We start from the raw sequence: 20,006 nt of genomic DNA, 5'->3' as shown, positions 1-20,006 counted from the left end.
GTCATAGTGGATTGGAGAGAGGATGCAGAGAGGGTGATGAGAGATACTAATCTTTTATTTTTAGGTAATTAAACAGTGGTTACCTAACTAAATTACTGAAAATCAGGGCCAACCCTCCGGTAAAACAATCAAAACAAGGGTTTTGGGCACCACCCCAGTCTAGGAAATCAATTACTTCATCACGCCAGTTTAGGGCATCAAATTTTTTTTTTAAATTTTTTATTACCCATTGTATGAGTGCAACTCAAAATCTATACTACATTACAAGCCCAATAAAAAATAAACCCTAACTTCCCTTCTCTCTCATGTTCTTCATTGGAGATTGCAAGTAAGTACAGTCTTTCTTTGTGCATAAATATTGTCTTGCAATTTTTTTTTTCAATAAGACACCACTTTATCGAACCACTAAGTTACCCTTAAAATAGGTAACCTTTAGATTACAATGCACGCAAAGGGATTGTTTTTTCACTAATTTTCTAAACCATGTTTAGGTATTCATGATCTTAATTTGGTTTGTCACAATTTTTCGCAAATTAAAAATCACCACGAAAGACAACCCCCCTCTCTTATTAGTTATGAACTACTGAAAAGTTAAAACAAAAGATAAGTTAAAGCTAGGTCATCACCCATGCACACGTCTCTTTCTACCTTCTCTCCCCCACATCTACCGCCCTTTCTCTCTCTAAAATACATTGGGAATGCCAACCACACATATCTAATTATATATCTTATGGCATGCATGTATGCATGTATGACCACATGACATACATGCATACAGACATAAGATCCTATAAACACCACCAATAGACAGTGAAAGGAGAGATCACATAGTGAACCATTTCTCTCTCTCTCCAAAAACTATTGCCTTTCTCTCTCTCTTTCTTTTTTCACTGTTCAGTACTCACAATCAAAAAGAAAGAAAGCAGATCCAAAGTGGGGTGTGCGTGTGTGTTTGCTTGTTAAGCTGTCAATCAAATCAATCAATCAAATCAGCTTGAGTTGAGTTGAGGCCATAAAACAATTTTTTCTTGTAGAAAAACAAAAAGGATAAGAATGTCCTCCTCTTCTTCTTCGACTTCTACCCTGTCTTCATTGAACCACAACCTCCCTCCTCCTTCCGAGCAGCTCTGTTATGTCCATTGTAGCATCTGTGACACTGTCCTTGCGGTATCAATTCATTTAATTTTTCTCTCCCTTAATTTTTCCTTTTCTTCTGTCCATCAAATTAGGGTTTCGTGTTAATTTGTTATTTTTTTTTCTCAATTGTTATATAGGTGAGTGTTCCATCTACAAGTTTGTTCAAGACTGTCACGGTTCGATGCGGCCACTGCACGAATCTGTTGCCTGCGAACATGCGCGGATTGCTTTTCTCACCCTCTAATCAGTTTCACTTGGGTCACTCTTTCTTTACTCCCTCTCACCATAATCTTATGGTATGGATATAGTGTTTGTTTGTGTGTGTGACTCAATACTCTGCTCACTCAAAACATATATTTATGGTTTGTATATGTTTGTCTATAATTTTTGGTATTTCAGGAGGAGATCATCCCAAACCCATCTCAACATAACCTTCCCTTCAATCAAACAAGTGCAAGTGACTTTGCTATGCCAAATCGAGGAGTGGCTGATGAGATTCCAAGGCCTCCATTCATCAACAGACGTGAGATTTATCTAACACATTAATTTTCCTTCTTTGTTTTTTCATGGTTTTAATCTCTAGAACAACAAGAGTGCTATTTGGAAGGAAGTGGATGCTTAATTTGCTTATTTTAATTTGAAAGTGAAAAAAAAGAATGAGACTTTTGCTTGCTGTTTTTGGTTTAGGCTTAAGGGCATTTTGGATATGTGAAGAGAAAGGAACTCTTACCACATTAATTTGAAACCAAACTCTCTTGTGCCTGTCATTTCTGTCACTTGGATTTATACATACCAGAACCCCTGATTTAGCAATAACTTTCATGTCTACTCACTTTAAATAGATAGTCCTTCACATATATAAAACCCTAGTCACTACAAGATATGTGTTCCACAACCACCAACACATAAAAATTTCATTATACATAAGCGAATCCCAGAAACCATTTATCCCAAAAGTGTAAGTAGATACAATGATAAATCTTTTTGAAAAATTTGTATTGCCTTATAAGTACTTTATCTCTTTGTGTTAGCTTAAATAATTTGTGTAGAGCATATATAAATTTTCTCTCCATTCAAATGTTGAGACTTTGTTGAGAGATTGGTATGGGAATTTTCTTTTCTGCCAGAAATAGAAAGCAAAGTGAAGATTCTACTATAAAATGATAAGATCTCAATAGTTTGGTATCCCAATTATCCCAACTGCTAAGTTAGACACACAAGATTCAAGTGAATTACTAGGCTCCATATGTCTCATATGATACACATGAAATCTTGTGCGTAAAACTCAGTAGCTGAGATAAATGAGCATATATATATATATATATATATTTTTTTTTTTTTTCTTCTCCATTCAAATGTTGAGACTTTGTTGAAAGATTGGTATGGGAGTTGAATTTTCTTTTCCGCCGGAAATAGAAACCAAAAAAAAAGAATCTATTAGATGGAAAATGATAAAGATCTCAGTAATTGGTATTCCCGTTATCCCAATTGGTAAGTTGAACGCACATGACTCAAGTGAATTCGTGAGCTCCACATGTTTCATATGATGCACATGACTCAAGTGAATTCGTGAGCTCCACATGTTTCATATGATGCACATGAAATTTTATGTTTAAAATTCAATAGTTGAGGTAAATAAAACTCAATAGCTAAGATAAATGAGATATCTGTTGTTGGGATCCCTATTATTAGTGCATTGGATGATGATATTATTTATGTACTAACTAGAGAGAGAGAATTGATAATGAAGTGACAGTAGAGAAGACTGTGAAGAGAAACAAAAAAATGCACTAAAAGTTAGCAGCAAGTGATTTTAATGTGTCTCTGTATATGTGTGTGTGTCAGCCCCGGAGAAGAGACAGAGAGTGCCCTCTGCGTACAACCGATTCATCAAGTGAGTCATCATTTCAAACTCACAATAAATATGCTAACTTCAATTTCTTATTTTATTACAGAAAGTATTTATAATACCATAAATGTAATATATATATATATATACATACGTAATTTGTTGTTAATCTATGTGAAATATTGGGCAGGGACGAGATCCAACGCATCAAGGCTGGAAATCCAGATATAACACACAGAGAAGCATTTAGTGCAGCGGCAAAGAATGTAAGAGATTCAAGAAATTCTCATTTAGGGTTTCTTAATTTTCTTCTTCTTTTACCAAATTAGGGTTTTTATTATTTTTATAATATGAGTTTTAGGGTTTCTTCTAGAGGAGAGGATTCCCTTTTACTGAACTTATTTTGTCTTTATTATGTCAGTGGGCCCACTTTCCACATATTCACTTTGGTCTCATGCCTGACCAGACTGCAAAGAGGGCTAACGTGCTCACCCAGGTAACCAACGCACCCCTCTCATATTACACATTAATATTGAACAATCACAATTACCATATTATATGACTCAATTTACTGTTTTTGGAGTTAATTATTTGTTTGTGTAGGAAGGAGAGGTTGTCCTGATGAAAGATAATTTCTCCACTACAACTACTGCTAATGTAGGCGTCTCTCCCTTCTAAGAATTGAAGAATCTGCTGCTATTATTTGCTTCAATTTAGGGATCTCAATCTTTCTTGCACTTTCTTAGTGTTTCATAACTTGTTTTTTAGGTGACTTCATGACTCATCTGCCGTTTAATGTCGTCTTTTTTTGTAAGTAAGCGGGATGGGGATTCGAATTTGGGTATCACCAAGTCGAGTATATGTCTTAACCATATCGGTCGAGGGGTTGTCGGCTCCGTTCAATGTCCTTTGGTGTTGATATTACTTCCAGCCTATATACTAGGGAACTTAATTTCTAATGTATTTTCTTTGTGTGGCAATCAACCTTGTAATCTTTTAAATTAATGTCTAACAATTCAGGTATTCCAGGTATATTTCCACATGCAACTTAACCTAAAATATTTTCTAGGTCTTCTAAAACAATCAAGCAAAATTAAACACTTTTTTCGGATAGGAGTATACGAGGTCTTCAATGGCACCACATAGCCTGGACTTGCTTCCTCATACGCAGCAACTATTGCGAGACATTGGTTTTTCTGAGGAGGAATGCCCTCTCTCACCTATTTCTAGATTTTGTAAAATTCTCTGCAATGGAAAGATCATCCTCACTAATTTCTCAAAACTCCTCATTTCGATCCCAGAATTATTTGAGAAAACCTACTGAACATGTGTACTCCTTATATAGCCCAGCTCGCAATCAATGACATCCGGGATAACAAAGTGCCACAGTCAATGCCCAGTTCCTCGAGATATATATGCGGAACACAGTGTCTCTTCAAATTTTCAAGACGTCATAAAGAAGAAACATGTCTTGAAATTGGAACTACAGGCTCAGAGAATTACTTCTCGTTGAAGCGCCTCATGTCGTGCCAGACTGATCACAAGTTCCATGCTTTAAACTCATGCTTTCGGCCCACTAGGAATATAGGCCCAATCACAGTCCAAACATCTAGCAGTGGCCGAATTAATTTATTCCTTCAGGCTCTGTTTGGAGATTCGTATAGGATAGTATAATTTTGCTATCCAATGTATAAGTTAATCATCGGATAAGTGAATGTATAATTGAATTCTATCTAGTGTTTGAAAAAAACTGGTATTAGGGTTGTATAGTATAATTTTTATATAATACAATGTTTGGTTTATTGTTAGACAAAATGACAGTATAAGATATGAGGTAATATGTCTGAACTACCCTCAACTAAAATAATTACTATGTTTTAATTATTTTTTTCTTTTATCAATTCTTATGAAAAATTAAAGATAACAAATCGTTAGATTTTTGTGGCTAGTGTGGCGAAATTTTTTTGAAAAAGTATATGCAATGTATAAAATGGTAAGTGGCTAGGGTTTGTTTTTTTAAAGAGGGTGTTTTTGTCATTTGTCATGTTATCTCTTATCCTATACGCTCCGTATAAAATTAAAGCGAGTGTGAGGTGTTTTAATATTATACGACATGCATCGTATAAGAGCCTCATTTTGTATATGGAACAATCCTTCAAGGATCGATCCTTACAACTCTCTCTATGAGAAAGATTACACAATATTCATAATCATTGACTGCTCTAACACAAAGAAAGTTAGGGCTAAATACACATACCCAATGACATAAAGGACCCTAATTTAACCTACTAATTACCAAACTACCATGATACCGTATCAGTATAGAGTTATACTATCTTGAGTTTTTAAAAACTATCAAAACACCTAATAATTTCATTAAAGGATAATTTTATACCATACGGAGTCTTATTATCTAGGTTAAGTAAGTCCCTGCCTTTTCTTGGTTGAGATATCAATCACGTGATTATATCTGACAAGTTAAGAGGACAGCCAGTCAAGAACAATGTTCTAGTGCAGGCGGTCGTTGACAGTAGCATGGTGGCAGAGAGCAAAAAGCATGTATGTAATTTGAATTAGCGACAAAATTCAAAATTCATCGCTAAATCCATCGATAATTTCGGTGGAAATTCACGCCACATATTGTCATAATTCCATCGTAAAAATCCGTCACTAAATACGATCAACTGAATGGGTAGAAGACAAAGATGTATTTGAACAATTGAATAAAATAGAGATAAACAATATTAAATGTTTTGTGTGTAAAAGTGCGGGCTACAAGGCTTAAGATCTTAAGTGACTGGGCTGAGACCAAACTGATTAGAGGCCCAAGTGAAGCAGCCCAAAACCAGAGACAAACCCTAGAGCCCAACAACCTTCACAAACAGATACGATCATCTTCACGATCAAACAACCTCTGGTTCCCAAGATGGCCGGACACAAAGATGTATTTGAACAATTGATTAAAATAGAGATAAACAATATTAAATGTTTTGTGTGTAAAAGTGCGGGCTATAAGGTTGAAGAACTTAAGTGACTGGGTTGAGACCAAGCTGATAGAGGCCCAAGTGAAGAAGCCCAAAACCAGAGACAAACCCTAAAGCCCAACAACCTTCACAAACAGATACGATCATCTTCACGATCAAACAACCTCTAGTTAATTATCACCAATATCCATGTTCTTCCCCAATCTTCTTGGTAGCAAATAGGCCACCCCCACTAAGCTCAGACTTGATCTGGATTGCACCAATGGACTCAGTGAGCTCCGAAGACTTACATTGAAACCCGTTGTAGATCCAATTGGAGAGATAAAAAGCATCAATTGTTGACTACAACTCCAATTTCTTACAATTGTCCAAATACCCAAATCCACTTGTTAGGCGCCATGAGCGTGCGTGCTTGTCACTTCCTTCTACGATGTTGTTAACTATGTCGTTAAGCTTAGTGTTTCTGTTGCTAACACCATCAACAACTTCATCGACGATCGCTACTTGTATTACATCGATGGTGATGCGAAGTTAGCAGGGTGGAGCCGGAGGCCACCTCGTAGCTCCCATGGTGAATGGCAGGGGCGTTGTTTTCTTTAGTTTTAGAGTTTGCGACAAGGGGTGTTTTGATTTTTATTTGCTTTGTTTTTTTTTTTAAATATCTTGTCATATTTTACACATAATTTGTATTTTTAGCAAAATCACATCCATGTCAAACTTTTTTAACGACATATTGCATGAAGGGCTAATGTGAATAATTACTTAAAATTGAGGGGTTTGTTTGGCCCAAAAAAAAAATAGAAGGGAATAATTGGCCCTTTTTTTTAAAGTATAAGGATGTTTCATTACTTATCCCAAAAAACAATGTAACTTCTCAAATGACGCATATAATTAATTTCGATAGGTTTTCTCACAAGAAAGAATTGTATGCTATATCGTTGCTCCGCAACCAATTTTATTTTCACTTCACATCTAACAGAGTTTATCTAAGTGATAATGATTCTATGCATGTTCAACATATTCTCGATTATTTCTTCTGTATAGTATGATATTAATTATTTCGACCTAAACCCTAAATCATAAACTCCTGGTAATAACCTACAGCGAAACGCATATTGCTTGCTAGTACATATATATATCACCAAAACTTGGCCTAAAGATTATCCAATAGAGCATATAAAAAAAATTTATTCTCCTTTTTCACGAGATTAAAATCCAGAACGTAGCAGGAGAACCATTACATAAATAAGATATTCAAATCAATATTAAAGCAACCACTATCTCCTCCAGTCATCATCCTCATCCCCATATAATAATATTTCTATGGTATACCTGCTTGAGCTTGATTTGCTCTTATGGTTTGAATGCAACTTTGCACTAATTTATGATATTTTTGAGCCAACTAGTAGCACTCGACAAATGAGAGCAAAATAATTGCATATATTCACTATACGATGTGTTTGTGGTTGTCTTCTCTTCATGTCTTGTTTACATTTGGTGCAATACACTATCTTCAATGAACCTAGCAAGACAACCCAAATAATTTTCTACTAATCCTAATATGAATTGATGTTAATATCCCGTTACAACTCTGCAGTTAAGCGTATTTCTGTGAGAGCACTATTGGGATGGGTGATCTCATGGGAAGGCAAAGCCGTGCGGGCTCGATGTATCCACGTGAGCCGGAAAACCGAAAGCGGACAATGTTATTGACCTGTATTGGATGTCCTTATGGATGGACCACCCATAGGTGAGGGGTAATTGTTGGGCCTTTCGGATGTTCAATGGACGAACCACCAACAAGTAATCCTAACCCACAGTACCCTTGTTGGGTATGGTATATCCAACCCATAAGTGAAGGGCAGTGTTAACATATATAGATGATTTCAGTTCCTAACTATCAGAAATGCATTTTCCTAGAGGATAACTGTAGGACCTAGGCAACACAAGAGGGGGGTGAATTGTGTCCCCAAATTCCTATTAGGAATCCTCTAATACCAATTTCACAAATCAAGCACTACACCAAGCACACAAAGTGAGTCTTACTAATACAATTGCCCTAATTTATTTCCAAACAAATCAAATCTTATCTTTAGACTTGTAACTTAAGTATATAATGTGTCTAGATGCAAAATCCTATCAATTTAATCAATGACAAAGTATAATTGCACACAAATGTGCCTATATGAGCAATATGAATAAATTGCACAATAGGAACCAATTGAAGCAAAGCTTCTAACAAGATAAGCACTAGAAAATACTTAACTTGCAATTTTATAGAACAATAGCAATATGAACAGAATAAACAATAATATAAAGAAAGACAGATTAATCAAATATAATTATGGTTAGAGTATATTAGAGAAATAAAAATACGATAAATAAATAGTACTTTGTTAATTAGTGTTTTGTAAATAAAATAAAGCAAGTTATGTTAGACTAGAAGAATTAATGAAAGTTGTAAAAGTAAAGCAAGCAAAGAGCACACAAGTAATTTATAGTAGTTCGGAGACCCTTTTCCAACATCTACTACCTAGGTTCACCACCTAGGATTTTCCAACCTCCACTAAGGTGTGGCTTTTCAAGAGCTCCACAAAACTCTTACACAAGGGTTTCAAAATTACCCCAACTCTTCCACAATCTCACAAATATAGTATCCGGTTTGAGTTTTACAAAGATAGGCTCAATGATTCACTCACAGAGTGTTTGCACTCAACAAACTAGGAGGAACTCTCAAAAGATTTTAAAGTGAGGCTCACGGATAGAAAATCAGATTTGAGTTTGAAGATAAACAATAAAGATCAGTTCTTCACACTTGGATTAGCACTAAGCTAAAGGTGAAGAATATGAAAGAATGTTAAGAAACTTTTGTAGCCGAGTGAAGGAAAAGATGAAGTATAGCTCTCTGATTTGAAACACTAGAATATGCTTGAGAGTGAAAACTTTTCTTGTGTCTTTGGTGGCGTCCCAAGAGCTCCTTTTATAGTCCACAAGGACTCCTTGATTTCCTCTTGATTTTCTTGGTAATTTGATTATTCTCAAGCCAAATGAATCAATCAATTAATAGCTTTGATTCATATGATATCCTTCAATCTCTTTCACGTTTTGTCTTTGATAAGAAATAATCTCCTTATTTGTAACTCCACCACTTTAGAAACATCTTGACTTTTGCTTGTATGAATCATTAAATATTTTAATGAAGCTTGCCATATTAGAATCATAGCTTGCTGGACTGCCCTTCAATCTTCAAGAATAGCTTGATTCAAAGCTTTATAAATGGAAAGTGATATCACACTTTATTCTCGAATCAACTTGATAATTTTCTCACCAAATCACTTCCCTTGAATTCAGGGGTTCTGAGAATCAACGTGTAATAGCCTTTATTTTGTTTCCCTTCACAGATCTTATTTGAGTGCACCATATAAGGACTTTAAGACTTGATATAATTCTTCATAATTCTTGGCTTAATGGCTTCAATCAAATATGGTAAGTCTTTCTTCATTTAAAATAAAATGCCGGCCAACTATCTTTCCATTTAGTCTCTGTAATTTGGCAGCACAAGCAGGAGATTTCCTTTATGAGAGATTGACCTCCAGCTCTCCATGATTTCGAATAATAAGTAAGGAAAGTAAACCTTTTGCTTTTAATCTCCAAAACATCACCAAATCAAAAATTTTCTCATGGAAACTGAATCATCCTCTTTAATATAGATCACACGTCTTGCATATGTAACGAAACATTTTATAATGAACTCTTGATGAAGTCCCTCTCAACTTTCCTGAAAATTTACTTGTAAACTCATTTGAGTTTCATGCTTGAACCATAGGTTAATTGAGGTTAAATAATTAAAATCTAAGCATATAATATCATAAAATATATAGACTAATGTGCATGTAAGTTTCCAGCTCAAATAAATATCATATAGTCATATAATAAGTCACATAAATCAATCAGATAATAACATTGCACAACAATTTCGGACAGATATTTGAGCAACGATTTTGAGCAAGAAAAGTTCAAAATTTCTTAATCATGTCTTCATGAAAAATGTTTTTTATGATGTAAATAATGTCTCTACCAAATTTCAGCTTAATCCGAATTCATTTGTTATAAAAATGATCGTTGAGTTCTCAACTAGTTTTTATGCACTTCAATGAAAACCGATTTTGTGCATGTTTCAAGTTCAATCATTTGACAACCAAATTCATCACATAATACATTGAATCAAATAGCATGAAATGGTTCAATCATCAAAATTAAAATGTAGGACCTTTGGTCCAACAATAACATCCCGTAGTAACTCTGCAGTTAAGTGTTCTTCTACGAGAGCACTATTGGGATAAGTGACCTCCTGGGAAGACAAAACCATGGGGGTCTGATGTATCCACAGGAACAGGACAATCCAAAGCAGACAATGTTACTGATGTGTATTGGGCTGAAAATACTAATAGATGAATAGCCCCTCGGCAAAAAATGATCTCAGTCCACTAAGTTACTCAATAAAAAAAATGTTCACCCAACCCACTAAGTCACCCACATATCTCATTTTGACAAAGTCCACTAAGATACTGTTAAAAGTACCACATCGAAAGATATGACACGTTCCTCACATTTTATAAGTACAAGTCCTCCCTTATTACACCAATAAGGCCTTTTCCTTGCTCAAATGAGTTGGGGTTTGCATAGGCTTCGGCCCATAGTAGTTGGGCTAAGGACGAACAAAATCTTATGTATCATCGAGAATCGGACAACCCAAAGTTGACAATATTGTTGGTGTGTATGGGGTTGTGAATTTATGACAAATAATCCGTTTTTGCCACCGATAAAAGTGATGAAAAATAGGAGGAACTCTTTCATTGGTTGTTACGATAACTTGGATATGGATCTAATCCATGGGCGCAATCATATTCTTTCAATTGTAATTCTATATTACTATAGGATAGGATACGCACTAACATTGAGTTGAGCAAATAAGAATTGAATATTATAGACGTCAAATATGTTGAGAAAGATAAACTTAGGTGATGTTTGGTATCACTTCCAAAAATTATGAAAACAAAAATAAAAAAAACATAAAATAAAAAATTGAAAAATGAAAACATAAATTTGACTACCTGTTTGGTTACGTATATAAAAAAGAAAATGAAAACATAAACATGATTCAAGATGAGATCATCAAGCGAGATGTCGTAAAACTCTACTCTTGATTCAAGGAAAAAGTCATTATCCGAAATTCGGCCCAGGCCCGAACGGATAACGAAGCCCAGCCCCGGATCGACCCTACCCACAACCCGGCCCGAGACTGACCCGACCCGACCTCTATGACCGTCTTAGGCCCATAATCTAACTCAGCCCCAAGACCATCCCGAGACCGACCAAACCCCGACGGTTGTCCCGAGATCGACCCAACCCCGAAGCCCGTCCTTGGACTGACCAGATCCCTAAGATCGCCCCTGGCTCATAGCCTAACCCGACCCCCATGATCGTTCGGGTACAAACTGACCCAACCGACCATCCTAGGACAAACCAGACCTCGAAGACCATTCCGGGACAAACCCGACCTCGAAGACCGACCCGACTCCGAGATCGACCAAGCCCCGAAGACGGTCCTGGGACCGACCTAACCTCGAAGATCGTCTCGGGACGGACCTGACCCCGAAGATCGTCCAGGGGACGAACCCGACCCCGACGACCATCCTAGGACAATCCCGACCCTGAGGACCGACATGACCTCGACGACCGTCCCAACCCCGAAGCTCGCTCAGAGATCGACCCAACCCTGAAGACTGTCCGGAGCCCGTAGCTCTACCCGGCTCGATCAGGGTTCGTAGCCCAGTCTAAGATCGACTTGAGCTCGAAACCCGACATGGGCCCATAGTCTAGCCCGAAGCCCGACTCGAGACTGACACGGGCCTGAAATTCGGCCCGAGACAAACCCACGTTTTAAGACTGAGTCAAACCCAACCCGAAAATGAGAAATTGAGAGAAGGGTCAGTACACATGTTGTTTGAGAGAGAAAGGAGGTCGTCATATTTGTGGTGTTTTAAAAACTTTTGAAAACTTGTTTTTGTGTTTTTAAAATTTTTGAAAACCTACTAGAGATTTTCATAAAAACAAAAACAAAAGATACAAACAAACACTATTTTTCTTTTATTTTCTTTTTTTTCAAAAACCAAGACAAAAAACAGAAAACGGTAGTCGTATCAAACATGCCTTAGGATATCTATTTTTTATTTTGTTGTGATCTGGTGGTGGTGCACTAATGAGTTATATATACACGAGAAAGGGGTTGTGAAAGATCAAATTGGGTTATATATATTCTTTGTTGGGAGTTGGTGGTGATGAACCTTATTGGATGAATCTTGTATGTATCTTTTTTTATGAATTGAAATTTTATTTGAGATTAAAAAAATATTATTGGATACGTAAATCCGATCAAAATACATTCATGATTGAAGTATCTTTTTAACTAAGCTACTTTTATTACAAAAAAAAAATTACAACATTTTCAATATTGAACATCTGCCAAACATTGTTTGTGAAGAAAACCCGATAAAATATATGATCGGACTCATAAACCCGATAAAACACCAAACGGGAGGATCACAAATTTAGTAAAATAAAGAGCAACTAAAACAGGAAGGACGGTGGTCCTGAATGGGGTGTTGTCGCTTTCGTCATGGGGATAAGAACAAGATATTTTTTATTTTGTTGTGATCTGGTGGTGCACTAATGAGTTATATATACACGTGAAAGGGGTTGTGAAATATAAAGTTGGTATCAAATTGGTATGTATACATACATATATAGATATATATTGACAGAATAGATTATTATATTTATATATACGTGGATGTGTGTGTGTTTATTTATATATATATTCTTTGTTGGGAGTTGGTGGTGATGAACCTTATTGGATGACTCTTGTATGTGTCTCCTTTTATGAATTGAAATGAGATTAAAAAAAATATTATGAGATAGGTAAACCGATCAAAATACATTTATGATTGAAATTTCTTTTTAACTAAACTACTTTTATGATTAGAGAGATGACATCATAAATACATTTATGATTAGAATACATTTATTATCAAAATACATTTATGATTAGAGAGATGACATGTCCGTTAATTGCTAATGCGTAATTTTTTATTGATATTTCATGCGGCAGACACATCATAAATTCATTTTTTCAGTTAAAAACTACAAAGACCAGTCAACAAGAAGTTGAAAATGGTACCAATATATCCATGTTCTTTCCCCAATGTCCTTGGTAACAAATAGGCCCACCCCCCACTAAGCTTAGACTTGATTTGGACTACATCAATGTACTCAGCGACCTCCGGAGACTTACCCGGCCTGAAACCCTTGTAGATCCAATCGGAGAGATCTTGACTGCAACTCCAATTTCTTAAGATACCCTCGCCAAGCATGGCGCTGTGAGGAATGCTATGTTTGTTGCATGGTTAGGGGATTAGTCATAGTGGGAGGCTGTTTATTATACTGATGTGCGACTGATTGGTTTATTTGGGTTTGTCTCTATTACGTGTATTTATCTTCATTTTCTTTGAATAAAATCAGATAGTTTATCAAAAAAAAACTCCAATTTCTTACATTTCTGGAATACCCAAATCTACTCGCCATGCGCCCATGCGCCATGAGCGCGTGCCTGTCACTTCCTTCTATGATGTTGTTAACTCTGTTGTCAAGCTGAGTGTTGCTGCTACTAACACCATCAACAACTTCATCGATGATCGCTACTTCTCCGACAATGATGGTGACGCTAACGTTAGCAGGGGGAGCAGAGGCCGCCTCTTAGTTCTAATGGTGAACGATGGGGTGTTGTTTTGTTTAGTTTTAGGGTTTGCAACAGTGGGTGTTTTATTTTTATTTTTATTTTTTTTTTTTAAAATGTCATGTCAGATTTTACACATAATTTGTATTTTTAGGAAAATCACACCATGTCATAAAATACACTCCACATCATACTTTTTAACGGTATATTGTATGAAAAACTAATATATACTGTTGTCAGAAGTTGAGGGGCTTATTTGATCCCAAAAAATAGAGGGACTCAATTGACCATTTTTTAAAAGTACAAGGGCTGTTTCATTATTTATCCCCAAAAACAATGTAACTCTCTCAAATGGCCAATATAATTAACTTTGACAAATTTTTCACAAAGAAAGAATTATATGTTATATTGTTGATCCGCAACCAATTCTATTTTCACTTCACATCTAACAGAGTTTCTCTAAGTGATAATGACTCTATGCATGTTCAACATATTCTCGATTATTTCTTCCGTATGATATTAATTATTTCGATCTACTTGAGAGAACAATAACTCATAGCGAAACACGGGTTGCTTGCTAGTATATATATAGGGTCCGTTTGACGCACAATTTTGACAGTAGCATATATTGTAGCATATATGATAGATAATAAATGATTGTAATAAATGGTAACAGATATGATTTTTGAAATGCTGGTAGGTGTTTGGTATACTTTTGTTGGTAGCATAACATGAAGTTATTTATATAGTATATAATAATCAATTCATCTGGACCATTTATCCTCGTGCATTTGTGGTGGTTGATCATGACATCTTCTGGAGCTTGAATCGGAGAAGCAATCCGAAAAAATGGTGAAATCAGAGGATGTTGCGCAACACGAGTCTGACGCCAATGGTGCTACTTACAATTAGGAGGGTTAGGGTACTAAGGTTAAGATAGATTAAAATCAAGGGTAGTTTGGTAATCTTATACTCAAATTGTCTTAAAATTGTCCTAAATGGGAGCATTCCAGATTTCACAATATATTGTTAAAAAATTGTCTCGATTTTTTAGTCCAAAAAATACCGTTTGGTGGAGCAAGACAATATATTGTGAAAGTAGAATATATGGTGCACCAAACGCACCCATAAAAAAATGATATCACCAAAACTTGGCCGAAAGATAATCCGATAGAGCATATAAAATTTGTTTATGCGCCTTTTCACAAAATTAAAGTCTAGTAGCAGGAGAAACATTACATCAATAAGATATTCAAATCCATTCTTTTAATAGATTTGAGAATTTAATAATTTCAATCAAAATATATTATATTTTACAGTCATATTAAAGCACTCACTATCTACTCCAATCATCCTCCCTATATAATAATGTGTGTGTTTGATAGAGCGGTTGTGTTGATTTTCAAAGCTAGCTGTTAAGCTGTGAGAAAACAGCTGAGCTTAAAGCTGTGAGGTGTTTGGTAGAATTGTTAACTGTTGTTAGCGGTTAAGTTGTGTAAAATATATTTTGTTATATTTTTTTGATTTTATTTATTTCATTTCAATATAAATATTAATTATTATATTTATTTCATCTTAATAAATTAATCTATTTAATATCAATATAAATATATTTAATATCAATAATATGTATAACATACAATATAAAATATTTAAATATATTTAATAAATAATCATGGGACCCACACCAAAAATTTTTTAAAAAAATCATAAAAACATCTTTTGACATGGGACCCACGCCAATCACCAAAACGCCCCATAGAAAAGGGCGGTACCACTTTGCTAAATGATGTGTTTGGTAAAGCAGGCCCGCTTTCGCGGCCCGATCCCACTTCTGATCAATATTTCTATGGTATACCTGCTTGAGCTTGATGAATGCAACTTTGTACTAATTTATGATGTTTTTGAGCCAACTAGCACTCGACAAGTGAGAACAAAATAATTGCATATATGCAGTATGATGATTCTGAAATAGGGACGATGTGTTTGAAGTTGTCTTCTCTTCATGTCTTGTTCAAATTTGTCGCAATACACTATCTTCAATAAACCTAGCAAGACAGCCCAACACAATAATCGTACTAAACAATTGCTTATAGACAATGTTATTAAAATCAACCCGGACATCGACCCGTACAAGGAACTGGGTCACTGGTTCATCCAGTGGCTCAACAATTTAACTGTATGTTCAAGTAATAAATAAAAATATATATAATAATTAAATTTAATGTTAAAATATAAAAATAAATACTCAAATAATGAAATATGATCATCCAAAAAAAGTATGTAATATTGACATTTAACAATGTAATAATAATATATTATATTGACATATTGATTATATTGATATATTTTGATAAGTGATAAGTGATAATTAATATACATATATTGATATTATCATATTATATGTAAAAAAATGAAATACATACAATGAAATTACAAAAAAATTCAATATTTTGTAGTCATTTAACTCCAGAAAATAACCTCTCCGATTCATGTAAAACTGGCCGAGTCACTGGTTCCCGATCCGACCATCCACTTTTACCGATTTTCATTCGATCACATGAAAAAAAAACAAAGCAAAGACGAACGCATTCTATGGGCACGGGCCCCAATAACCTTGTAAAATTTTCAATAACCCTAATATCGATTGATGTATAGGTTCCTAGCCAAAAAATGCTCTCTGTCCGAGTTAGCTACACGATCAAGTTGCATTATTGTATCCTAGATAAGTCGAGCCAAGAGATTTTTGGTGCAACTATTTTGAACCAAAGAACTACAGATGATTTGAATCTCCATAAAAAAAAGTGAGATATCCGTGTCTCAGTTTCTAGATTTTTCATTATTGCTTGTAATGCAACAACAAATATATATATATGCCAACTTTATCTTTCACAACCCCACCATCAGATACACGCCAAAGGGGAGGATCACATATTTAGTAAAATAATGTGGGAAAAAACATCTGGCTAGCAATTATTACGAAGAGATCTGAGCCGACACATAATAGATTGCAAGTTAATGCATGTGGGGTCGTAATCCAAATTAAGAAGAACAATTATTGTTTCCATCTATAGCAACTTAACACTAAGAAGGAAGGACAATCATGAATAGGGTGCTGTTTTGCCTTGGCTTTCGTCTAGGGATAAGAACATGATATGTGTATAAATGCATGTGGATTTCTCTGCAATTTGGTCATCTCATATGCACAACAAGTGTTCGATAAAATTCCATCGCTAGACCAAGGCCTTAACTTCTCCTCAATGGCTCTTATCCACATACCTTGTGCCCTCTCTATCTCAACAATCTCTAGCCAGCACCAACAGAGAAACCACACTTCCTTCTCATCACTGATCAGCAAAACCTTTGTCCCTTGTACGATCAAATGTGTTATTGTAGATCCTGAAAAGATCGTTATTAGACGATCCGCAAACTACCAACCTCCTGTTTGGGATCACAATTATATTCAGTCCCTCAACAGTGAATATTCAGTACGTACATGCGTAGCCTATACTAAGAGAGCGTTTGGCTGTGTGTTGTATTTTGACCTATTGTTTAGTTAATTGTTTCTCTAAGTGTTATAAGTAGTTGGCATGTACATATACAGGGAGGATCATATGTTGAACAGACTAACAAGCTTAAGGGTGAAGTGAAGATGATGCTAAACAAAGTGGTGGATCATGTCGAACAACTCGAGCTAATCGATACCTTACAGAGGCTCGGATTGTCCTATCACTTTGAAGAAGACATTAAGCGAATAATCGACACCATCTACCACAATATTCAGAACAATAAACAGAGTAAAAGAGAGATGAATTTATATGCTACTTCTCTAGAATTTAGAATACTACGTCAACGAGGCTATAATTTAAATCAAGGTGAAGTCCTTAAAGATTCAATTCTTTTTAGCTATGTAAAATTGAGATTGGCATGGCTTACTTTAATATGCTTCTTCTTGTTTCCACAGAGGTTTTCCGAAGCTTCGTCCAAGATGACAGTGGAAATTTCATGGCATTTCTTCGTGACGATATCCAAGGAATGTTACATCTGTATGAAGCTTCATTTCTGATGGTTGGCGGTGAAACTATCTTGGAGGATGCAAAAGATTTTGCTTCAAAACATCTGGAGGAGTATGTTAAAAACAAAAATCGAGATCAAGATCATGTTTTGTACGAGCTAGTGAGTCATGCCTTGGAGCTTCCATTGCATTGGAGGATGCTAAGATTGGAAGCTAGGTGGTTTATTGATGTTTATGACAGAACACGAGGCATGAATCCAACTCTACTTGAGTTTGCTAAGTTGGATTTCAATATTGTTCAAGCTGAACACCAGAAAGATGTTCGATTAGCTTCCAGGTGCAATTATCTACTAACAAAAATGATAGGGATTTCAGCAGCTGGTATCTCAGTTATCACAGCTGCTAAATTGTACGCACATGATTTCATGTGCATTATGTGAGACATGTGGAGCCAACAAATTCACTTGAATCATGTGCATCCACCTCGGCAGCTGAGATAATTGTGATACAATTCGTCCCTTGTAGACTTAATAATTCTTTTTCATTGTGTTTTAATAAAGGTGGTGGAGGTCTACTGGAGTAGGTGAAACATTGAGTTTTGCAAGGGACAGATTGATGGAGAACTTTCTCTGGTCTGTTGGGATGGCATTTGAGCCTCATTTTGGATACTACAGGAGGATGGAAACCAGAGTCCACGCACTTCTCACCGCACTTGATGATGTTTACGATGTCTATGGCAGTTTGGATGAGCTCGAACTCTTTACAGATGCTATTCAAAGGTTAGTTATGGTATCGGAGCCTCTTACAAATGTTAGATAATAAATTGAACAGTTATTATAGGAATCCCAACAGCTGGTATACCAGTTATCTCAACTGCTGAGGTGTACATCATGTGGAGCCCATGAATTTACTTGGATCATGTGCGTCCAACTCACCAATTGGAATAACTGGAATATCAACTACTGGGATCTTTATCATTTTCGTAAATTCAATTCTCTAAACTCCAAAGTTTCCTAACCGTTTTAAGATTTTGGTGAATTTTCAGATGGAACGTGAATGTAATTGAAGAACTTCCAGACTACATGAGGATACCTTTCTTCACTCTCTACAATGCCATGAATGAAGTAGCTTTCAATGTTCTAAAGGAAAAAGGATTCCACGTTGTTACTTGCTTGAAGAAAGCTGTAAAATACATATACCTGCGCCTCGTTTATTAAATATTGAGTTAAAGTCTATGTATATAAATATTTTATAATGAATGAATCTTTGTTGTGTGTATGTATTTTCAGTTGGCAGATTTATTCAGATGTTATTTATCTGAGGCGAAGTGGTTTTACAGTGGATACACACCGACTCTAGAAGAGTACATGAAGGAATCATGGATATCAGTGGTAGCACCAACAATGCTTGTCCATACTTGTTTGATTACAAATCCCTTGTCCAATGACATCCTGAAAAGTTTAGCAAAGTATCCAGATATACTTCGTTACTCATCGATGATTGTACGATTGGCAGACGATCTCGGAACTTCCCCGGTATGGAATGTAGCGATGTTTAGCGCACAAGAGCTTAATTAATTGGGTTATAATGATCAACTAATTGTGTTACTCCATTTCAGGATGAGATCAAGAGAGGAGATAATCCTAAATCAATCCAATGTTACATGCACGAAACAGGCGCATCAGAAGAAGAAGCAAGGCAACACATACGACATTTGATTAGTGAAACATGGAAGAAAATTAACGCAGAAAAACTTGCAGATTCTGATTTCTCTCCAATTTTTATTGACATCGCAATAAATCTGGCACGAACGGCCCAGATCGTGTACTTGTATGGAGATGGTCATGCTAGCCAAGACAACCAGACCAGGGATCTTATGAAATCACTGTTCATAGATCCCATCTCTTAGAAATTGGGGGTTTGTTTTATTACAAGACTTTCAATAGGCTGTATAAATCACCATGTTTTATAATGATATCAACAAATGGTTTTGCTTAATTAATGATTTGATATTTATAATTTGATATAGAACGCCCAAGCTTTTTCATTTTGACCAAGCACTTTTGTTTTCTTAAAATATCCAACCAGCTTCTGCCACATCTAGAGGTATTAATAGCATGACAATCAGTACTACTAATCTACTAATGCAGGAAAAATTATAGCACACTTTCGTATCATATCAGTAATTATCTTCTTCTTTTTTTTATTGCAACAAGCGGATAGGTG

The 20,006-nt window shown here is 35.6% G+C and overlaps 2 protein-coding genes across 5 annotated transcripts; both read left to right on the top strand.

Annotated features, from left to right (window-relative positions):
* Nucleotides 1-882: 882 nt before the first annotated feature.
* LOC119980817 (axial regulator YABBY 1-like) lies at nucleotides 883-4,018 on the top strand. 4 transcript variants are annotated; one of them, XM_038823608.1, is made up of 8 exons: nucleotides 883-1,167; nucleotides 1,275-1,433; nucleotides 1,537-1,660; nucleotides 2,983-3,031; nucleotides 3,177-3,252; nucleotides 3,408-3,482; nucleotides 3,590-3,643; nucleotides 3,806-4,018. In XM_038823608.1, the coding sequence occupies exons 1-8, from the start codon at nucleotides 1,054-1,056 to the stop codon at nucleotides 3,989-3,991; spliced, it is 837 nt and encodes a 278-aa protein (XP_038679536.1). In that variant the 5' UTR covers nucleotides 883-1,053; the 3' UTR covers nucleotides 3,992-4,018. The 4 variants fall into 4 exon arrangements, with proteins under 4 accessions (XP_038679536.1, XP_038679538.1, XP_038679539.1 ...); XM_038823610.1 differs by having other exon boundaries at nucleotides 884-1,167; nucleotides 3,755-3,944; XM_038823611.1 differs by having other exon boundaries at nucleotides 884-1,167; nucleotides 3,802-3,861.
* A 12,868-nt stretch (nucleotides 4,019-16,886) lies between these two features.
* Nucleotides 16,887-19,804, top strand: LOC119980829 (terpene synthase 10-like). The gene is made up of 7 exons (XM_038823625.1): nucleotides 16,887-17,253; nucleotides 17,370-17,640; nucleotides 17,730-18,117; nucleotides 18,341-18,559; nucleotides 18,826-18,964; nucleotides 19,070-19,315; nucleotides 19,399-19,804. The coding sequence occupies exons 1-7, from the start codon at nucleotides 16,921-16,923 to the stop codon at nucleotides 19,687-19,689; spliced, it is 1,887 nt and encodes a 628-aa protein (XP_038679553.1). The 5' UTR covers nucleotides 16,887-16,920; the 3' UTR covers nucleotides 19,690-19,804.
* The last annotated feature ends 202 nt before the right edge of the window (nucleotides 19,805-20,006 follow it).

The sequence above is a fragment of the Tripterygium wilfordii genome, chromosome 16 (assembly GCF_013401445.1).
Source record: "Tripterygium wilfordii isolate XIE 37 chromosome 16, ASM1340144v1, whole genome shotgun sequence".
Taxonomy (NCBI): Eukaryota; Viridiplantae; Streptophyta; class Magnoliopsida; order Celastrales; family Celastraceae; genus Tripterygium; species Tripterygium wilfordii.
The sequence above is the reverse complement of the archived record's forward strand: the minus strand, read 5'-3'. Positions and strand labels throughout refer to the sequence as shown.